Source organism: Octopus bimaculoides, chromosome 17 (genome assembly GCF_001194135.2).
Source record: "Octopus bimaculoides isolate UCB-OBI-ISO-001 chromosome 17, ASM119413v2, whole genome shotgun sequence".
Taxonomy (NCBI): domain Eukaryota; kingdom Metazoa; phylum Mollusca; class Cephalopoda; order Octopoda; family Octopodidae; genus Octopus; species Octopus bimaculoides.
In genome coordinates this window covers 28,038,924-28,048,037 of record NC_068997.1, presented here as the reverse complement: position 1 = coordinate 28,048,037, position 9,114 = coordinate 28,038,924, and the positions used below count along the sequence as shown (strand labels likewise).

At 37.1% G+C, this 9,114-nt stretch overlaps 1 protein-coding gene across 1 annotated transcript in view; it reads right to left on the bottom strand.

The window, feature by feature from the left end:
• LOC106872652 (transient receptor potential cation channel subfamily M member 2) overlaps positions 1-9,114 on the bottom strand; it is a 77,483-nt gene that overhangs the window by 21,347 nt on the left and 47,022 nt on the right. Inside the window, exons 16-19 of the mRNA XM_052974138.1 lie at positions 7,824-8,049; positions 7,338-7,436; positions 4,718-4,743; positions 1,056-1,106 (exon numbers count right to left, since the gene is read on the bottom strand). Of these exons, the coding sequence (XP_052830098.1) occupies positions 1,056-1,106; positions 4,718-4,743; positions 7,338-7,436; positions 7,824-8,049 (402 nt within the window). The remainder of the gene's footprint in view (positions 1-1,055; positions 1,107-4,717; positions 4,744-7,337; positions 7,437-7,823; positions 8,050-9,114) is intronic.

Below are 9,114 nucleotides of genomic sequence, written 5' to 3'. Positions count from 1 at the left end.
TATATATATATATATATATATATATTTAAAATGATTCCACCACACTGGTCAGGCAAGCAGGCCATTATTCACCTTTGGTCAGAAGGCTGTCCTGTTGTAGGGTTGACCATTTTCAGCTGAATGGACTGGGGCAATGTGAAATGAAGTGTTTTGGTCAAGAACATGGCACGCTGCTTGATCCTGGAATTGAACCCAAAATTTAGCAATCATGGGTGCAACACCCCTAACTACCTTCACACCCAACACACACATACACACGTGTGTGTGTTTGTGTGAATAATTCTATAAATATGTAAGTAAATATAAATATGGTATAAATAGGGAGATTAACTTTTTTATACCATATATATGGTACTTATACCTAGTCAGTTCTTTCAAAAGCCACACCCATATACACACAAATGCTAACCATTCTTGTTCATTTTACTTAGTGATACTTTCATCTCTACTTTGGTAAGTAAATACAATGAAATCTATATTTTACTAATGAAGTCATAATAAGGCTGAAACATATTCATAGTTGTCTCCCTTATTTATTGAAATAATTAAAATAATATTGCCATATTTGAGTAGAATGTAATTTTCACTATAATGTGATTCTCACACTTTGTACCTAGAAGTCAGAAATATTGGAACTGGGCAATGTGTTGAGTTCTTGAACAAGTCACTTCATTTCACATTGCTCCAGGCCACTCAGTTGGCAAGAATGAATTGTACCTGCAATGGAATGGTGTCCCATTTAGGGCATGGTGGTGGGGAGTATATAGGCCAGAGAATCAGGGCAACTGGCCCCATGAGTCTATAGGATCCTGGAAGACACTTTGATCGCTTTTTTTGCTCTTTTTAAATACAGCAGCCATTGACTAATAGTGTTTGTTTTCCTTCATCGCATAATCATTTCTTGCTGGATTTCTAGTGTTCCTGCAGTAAGTATATTAATGTTAATTTAACTATGACATTTCACTCCCAAAAATTATTCACTTAGATAAGAATAGATTTATAATCTATTAACTTATTTTGATAATTCCTTCAATAAGTGCATTTTAAAGACTGACCTGGGTCCATGCTTAGAAGGATGGCATAACAGAGAAGAAGACTCAGGTATTCTGAAATAATGACCCATTGAAAACATAAATCAAATTATGGCTTTTTCTGCAAGTTTTGGTGTTTAACACATAACAAAAACACATAACAAAAGATTACTCAAACAAAAACAAAAAATGAATTTAAATAATAACGAAAATAAGGCATGCAATGCAATATATAAAACATTTATGATACAATAGATGGAATAATAATAATATTAATAACAAAAATGGATAAATAAACAGAAATGACAGCACAGAAATAAAAAAAAAGAGACACACACACACACACACACACACACATACAGATATATATATTCAAATATGAATTAGAAGCAACACTAGTGTTATAAACAATATCAAACACACATACTTAGTAAATGTGCTTTGTTTGTTTGCCAGTCGAGTGGGGAGAAAGAGAGAGAGAGAGAGAGATCAGGAATGAAGACAGGAACAAGTGTTCGGCTGTAAAAGAGATACAAGTTTACTCAACCTGAGGGAAGAGCAGGAGAAGGAGAGTGGGAGGCAGCAGGACAGAGATGGTGGCAAAGTGCTAGGCATACTCTCAAGGGACAGGGATCAGAATATAAATGGGATGGTTGAGCAAAGGCAGAGAGAGAGAGAGAGAGAGAGATGGTGGCAAGTGCCAGGATATTGCCAAAGAAGTGTGATTAGAGAGTAGGGAGGGAAAGTGGGAAGTGAGTGGTGAAAACCTGGGTATGTATAGTGTGGCAGTGATGGGGGGTTGAATTGCTGAAATGAGATAAAACCATTAAATAAATCATCATCATCCTCATCATCCTTTAACGTCTATTTTCAGTGCTGACATGGGTTGGGCAGTTTGACGGAACTGGAAAGCTGCAGCAGGTTCCAGTCTGGTTTGGCCTTTCCTAATGTCTTTCTAGAGCTGGATGCCTTTCCTAATGCCAACCGCTTTGTGCGCTGGGTGCTTTCAATGTCACACTGCAGGAGCACACCAATATGGCACTGGCACAAATGCTTTCTATGTAGCACCAGCACACAACTCTTCCCCAGGGGAGCAGACTTAACACATCTGCTGTGGAAGATGGGTCTTCTTGAGTACAGCAAGGTGCCAGATACCTTAGTCCTTCATCTCGTCTGAAAGGTTGAGTGTCCTGAGATCGACTTTCAGTACTTTGTCCCATGTCTCCCTGGGTCTCCCTCTTCCACATGTTCCATCCACTTTGAGAGATCAATACTTCTTTATGGAGTTGTTGGCATCTATTCACATTATATGACGAAACCAGTCCAGTCTTCTCTCCTGCACACTGCATCTAATTTCTCTTATGCCGAACTTCTCTCTGAATACACAAGCACTCTGACCAACATCTACATTTACATTGCACATCCAGCAGAACATACCAGCCTGACTCTTCTCTATCTTTCACATGTCCTCTGTATTCAGGGCCTATGTCTCACTTCCAAGTAGAATAATTATATGAAATTCTGACTACCTCCTTTTTCTTAATATACATACATATATTGAACTCTGCACAATTTTTTCCTCTGTTTTTTTTTTCATTCTCTCTCCATTTTTCTCCTTTCTGTCAAAGAGCATAGGCTTGAAATGTAAAACACTTTTCCATTTTCCCCAAGCATTAAACTAATACACCAGCTTGTTCTTACTACATCTGTTTTCGTCTTTTGTTTTCTGTAAATTTGAACTATATATGTATATATATCATTATCCTCATCTCTACATTTTCAAAATAACTTATATTGAACTCTGTTTCCTTCTATTGAAACTCTCATGTCGTCTCTGATGATGGTATATCTTTTATATCCCTGAAACAGCTGTAAGACTACCTTTCTCTTTATAAATGTCATAGAAATTTCACACTGCCTTGGCTTTGTTGTCTCATTTTATTTTACACACACACACACAAATACACACACACACAAATACACACACACACACAAATACACACACACACAAATACACACACATACATATATATGTGGCAGGATATATAAATGTGAAATACAGCAAGATTTGGAAAGACAGTGACAATGTTTACATGACATGTTTGTATTGTATGCCATATCAATTTGTATGCCAGAAAATACAGTATTTATTGCAAACTATTAAATGGGTTATTGAAAGATGGATAAAGCGAGATGTTTAATGGATAATTAATGAATAGATACAGCAGGATATTTAATGGAGCAACACATCACATTACAAAAATCAATAAAAAATATCAAATTATCTCATCGCTGAATAAAGCAAATAACTTCAATTGATTTATTTGGTTGGAGAAGCACCAGAAAAATAGTGGAAAAGACTATTTGGTTTCTTTGATCAAAGGGTGTTTGTTATTTTGATCCAACCGATGAGTTAGTTGATGTTGTGGGACATGATAGAGAAGTAGACAATACATTAATTAATTGATAGAGAACTTGACAATACGTTAATTAGCTTTAGTAATACTGTGCTTCATCCATCATCAACAGTTTTTCATGCCTGATGTCCAGCCATTATTACATGCATTTTCCTGTTTGAACCGATGTAAAAAAAGGAAAAACAAAACAAAAAAAAACACGTCCTTTAACAAGATAAAAAAAATAACGATCCATAATAAGTAAGGAGTTATTAAGAGTGATGTGACTGTAATTTTACTTTCTGAAGTAGTGAGGAGTATTTAGACCAGTTGTGTGCATATGTGGTGTATGTGTGTGTGTGTGTGTGTGTGTGTGTGCGTGCATGTGATATGTGTGTGAATGTGTGTGTGTGTGTATGCATGCGTTTGTGAGGATGTGTATGCATACGTGTGTGAGTGAGTGTGTATGTGGATATGTGGTGTGTGAGTGTGTATGTGGATATGTGGTGTGTGAGTGTGTATGTGGATGTGTGTGTGTGCATATATGTGCATGTGTGTGTATGTGTGTGTGCATACCTCAATAATAATAGAATGAACTCATTATATACAGTGCTCAAGTGCACTACAATTCATCATCATCCTCGTCGTCGTCATTGTCACCATCATCATTATCAGTCTTATCATCATCATTGTCGTTGTTGTCATCATTGTCATCGTCACCATCATCATTATCATCATCATTGTTGTTGTTGTTGTCATCACCATCATCCTCGTCGTCATCTTCGTGTCAACATCCGCTTTCCCTTGCTTGCATAGGTCAGAAAGGATTTGCTGTGGGCAGACTTTTCTATGGCCTGCTGCCCTTCCCTTCACCAATCCTTATTTGTTCCCAAGTTTTCACAGAAGATTGGGAAAGGAAGGATACCACTTGCCGGATGGTGACACACTCTCATACAACTGTCAAATGAAGGCAAGGCGAGCGGACTAGCACAGACATCCTCCATCCTAGTCTTATTCTGGAAACAATACTTTCAGAACATCCAAATGTGTGAGATTGTGTGTGTGTGTGTGTGTGTGTGTGTGTGTGTGTGTGTGTGTGTGTGTGTGTGTGTGTGTGTGTGTGTGTGTGTGTGTGTGTGTGTGTGTGTATGTGTGTGTGTGTGTGTGTGTTTTACTTTGGTGATAACAAATATCAGAGGAGATAGTAATGGTACTGATCTTAATTACATAAATGACAATGATTAATATAAATTAGAATTTGTAAATATATACAGAAAATTCATGACTTACGGCTCTTTAGTCTTTTTATAATAGTCCTGTAAACATGGAAAACAAAAAGGGGCATCAGATAAGATTAACAGGCCATTTATTTGATAGTTTATAATATTTAAATACATTATTCTCAATTCACGAGGTCACTATACAATCCTATCAACAACAGATCATTATTATTCTCTATTTTTCTATAACATAACTAATAATGCTTTCACATTCATACATACACATATGCACACACATACAGAGACACACAATTACACACACACACATCCACATTCTTTTATTCATTTATTTGTTTCAGTCATTTGACTGTGGCCATACTGGAGCACCACCTTTAGTTGAACAAATGGAACCCAGGACTTATTCTTTGTAAGCTTAGTACTTATTCTATTGATTTCTTTTGCCGAACTGCTAAGTTACAGGGATGTAAACACACCAACATCGATTGTCAAGTGATTGTGGCAGGACAAACACACACATATGACAGGCTTCTTTCAATTTCCATCTTCCAAATCCACTCACAAGGCTTTGGTCGGCCCGAGGCTATAGTAGAAGACACTTGCTCAAGCTGCCATGCAGTGGGACTGAACCCTGAACCATGTGAGTGGGAACTTTTTCTGCAAAATCCTCCTTAATTATACAGCCATGCAAATTGATGAACCTGATTTGAAAAGGCTCTTAATAACGATTTCAAATTTTCAGACAAGGCCAGCAATTTTGGAGGTGAGGAACCAAAAGGGTAAGTCAGTTACACTGGCCCCAGTGTTCAACTGGTATGTATTTTACTGACCTTGGAAAAATGAAAGGCTAAGTCAACCTTGGCAGAATTTGAACTCAGAAAGCAACCATGGATAAAATGCTGCTAAGCTGTTTGTTCAATGTGCTAACAATATTGCCAGTTCAATGACTTAATCCTTTCAGCCTGGAATTTTTTTCAAGAATTTGGTAATGGCAGTGGGTTTATACACAAGTGAGCCTTTTGAGCTGTCATTATAGTGTCATATACTAAAGTGGTGTGGAGGCGCAATGGCCCAGTGGTCAGCATGGGATCATGGTTTTGATTCCCAGACCGGACATTGTGTTTATTGAGCAAAAGCACCTAAAGCTCCAAGAGGCTCTGGCAGGGGGTGGTGGCGAACCCTGCTGTACTCTTTCACCACAACTTTCTCTCACTCTTTCTTCCTGTTTCTGTCGTACCTCTGTTTCAAAAGGCCAGCCTTGTTACACTTTGTGTCACACTAAATCTCCCTAAGAACTACGTTAAGGGTACACATGCCTGTGGAATGCTCAGCCACTTACATGTTAATTTCACAAGCAGGCTGTTCTGTTGATTGGATCACCTGGAACCCTAACCCTAACCAATGGAGGGCCACAATACTAAAGCGGCAGTGGGTGAAATGCTTAGCAATATTTTGCCCATTTGCTAGGTTCTGAGTTCAAATGTTGCCAAGGCTGATTTTACATTTCATCCTTTCGGAGTCAATAAATTAAGTACCAGTAATGCATGGGAGTCGATGTTATCTACAAGCCCCCTCCCACCAAATTTCAGGCCTTGTGCCTATAGTAGAAAGGATTATAGAGTCATACACTCTGATCGTATGTTTGGTGCTACATACTTACTAGAAAAACCGGAGTGGTACTATACTGTACCACATAGGTTGTAAAACTTTTGACTGGTACAAATATGTACCAGCTGGTCTGAAAGGGTTAATAAGGCTCATAACAAGGTTTTCAAATTTTGGCTCAAGGCCAGCAATTTTTTTGTGGGGAAGGGTAAGTCGATTACATCAACCCTGTCGCTCAACTGGTATTTATTTTATTGACCCGGAAAGCCAAACTTGGCAGAAATTGAACTCAGAGCATGACAACAAATGAAATTCCGCTAAGCTGTTTCTCCAGCATGCTAACAATGCTGAACTATTTGTCTTCTGTGCAGACAATTCTGTCAGTTCACTGCCTGGTAATAATAGTGGCAGTGAATGAATGCATTGAATCAACCAACCAGCCAACCAACCAACCAACCAGCCACTAACTTAACCTGTTATCCAACCAGCCAACCAGTCACTTAATCTCTCAGCTTATATGTTTTATCTGCTATCTTTTGTTAGTCATTAGATTGTGGCCATGCTGGAACACTGCCCTACTCTGAAAAATTTTTAGCTGAATAAATCGACCCCAGTGCTTTTCTTTTTTTTAAAAGCCTAATAGTTAGTCTAACATTGTCTTTTTGCAGAACCACAAAGTTAGGAGGATGTAAAGACCCAACCTCAGTTGTCAAGCAGTGGTGGGATGGAATGCATGCGCACACACAAACACACACACAAACACACACACTCACACACATTCATGTAGATATCAATCTATCTATGTAGATATAAAAAATCTGAAAATAAACTGAAAATAATACCACAAAAATAACTTCCTCTTTAAGAGCACGTGTTTGACAGTGCTCACACACTAGAAAAAATCTTTTTCCCCCCAAAAAAGGTTAGTAACATCCTCATAAAAGATTTCATAATATTTTTAAAAAGATATTTAAAAAAAAATATCACCTTTACACTTAGATTTGGTTTCGAATCTCCGCTTGGCAAAAGGAAGTGATAGTTTTCACAAATACATAGAGAAATCTTACCGGATTATCTTTGTTGGTTTCTTCTGATGAGGTACACATGTTATTGTCGTCAAACTTTATCAGAAATATAAACAATGGACACAATGTACAGAGTATCAACTGAAAGAAGAATAAAGACAAAAGCAGAGTGTTAGTTTCATAAAGACTCAGGGACATTCTCTGCATGGAAACCAAATTGAAATGTAAGTGTTAATATAATGTACTGAACTAAAATGTTTTAATTAAAGACAGAAATGTGGGGAATGCAGTAATGAGTAAGTGTATGTACACAAAGGGGTGAATATTTATATAATATATAATATGGCTGTGTGTAAGAAGCTTGCCTCCCAACTACATGGTTCCAGGTTCAGTCCCACTGAATGGAACTTTGGGCAAGTATCTTCTACTATAGCTTCAAGCTGACCAAAGCCTTGAGAGTGGATTTGGTTGACGGAAACTGAAAGAGAATAAATAAAATTACATGAGGAAACAACTGAAATCACTGACCATCCAGCTGCTGTTATTTTCATTCATTTCTCCCATCCAGATATTGTTCAGTAGAGATTGGCAAGCAGCATGAGAGATAAATTTCTTATTGTCTGCATTTACTGCTATAAGCATACACGTGGCGTTGCTCCAGTTTTGCCGTTCTTGCACTAGTAAGTCTAATGCCATTTTTTCATCTGAAGAGTAACATTCAGTCAAAACTCCAATGGCACGTTCTTCAAAAAGACTAAAATTGATAGAAAAATTGTTTTTTGTGAAAATCTACATGATAAGAATGAAATAACATAATGAAGTCAAGTTTCAGGGAAAATATTTTACAGTTTACATTTATCAATTTGTGTTGCAAGATTTCTGATGTGAAATTGTGTTGAAACAGATATTGTTGTATTTCAGGATGGTCATTTCTTCTTTTCTTGTTGTTTACCAAATAAACACACGCACTATATATTTGTTCTTCATTCGTTTATTGCTGTTCTTAAGACAGAGAGCTGGCAGAAACGTTAGCATGCCAGGTAAAATATGCTTAGCGGTATTTTGTCTATCTTTATGTTCTGAGTTCAAATTCTGCCGAGGCTGACTTTCCCTTTCAAGGTCAATAAATTAAGCACCAATTGCATACCAGGGTCGATCTAATTGATTGGCCCCTCCCCCAAAATTTCGAGCCTTGTGCCTAGAGTAGAAAAGATTATTATTATTGTTACTATCATCGAAAATTGAACCAAATTCGCTGACTGGCACCCATGCCAACCTTCCTTCATTGGACACTAAATCCAGCTTGTGAAGACCCGTTGGAGCAAGTGAGATTAAACATCTGTGGGAAAACTCATTTAAATAAAAGGGTTGGGAACCAATGGGCCAACACTTTCATTTTAGAAATATTCGACACATAAAATTCTATAATATACAGGATTTTATTTGCACTCAAGGGATTAAGGAAAAAGATTTGGAAACTGTTGCAAACGGTTATTTTTCTGATGATAATGATAATGATATATATATATATAGACTTACTCAGCATGTTCCTGAAGTTTGATCTTTTGGTCATAATCTTTACACCGGAGTTTCAAGGACTTGAGCAATTTATTTGCAACTAAAGCAGATGGTAAAGCCTCCTAGTAAAAGAAACACTAAATGTTAACATACTGAAATGGGCAGAAGATGAATTAAACAACAACAACAACATGAAGAATGAAAATTGTTTTTGTTCTTTATTGATTAATTATGAATTTTAATATTTAAATTTAATTTGCCAAAATATTTTTGCCTCATTGAGACAATGACCTGTTCACTG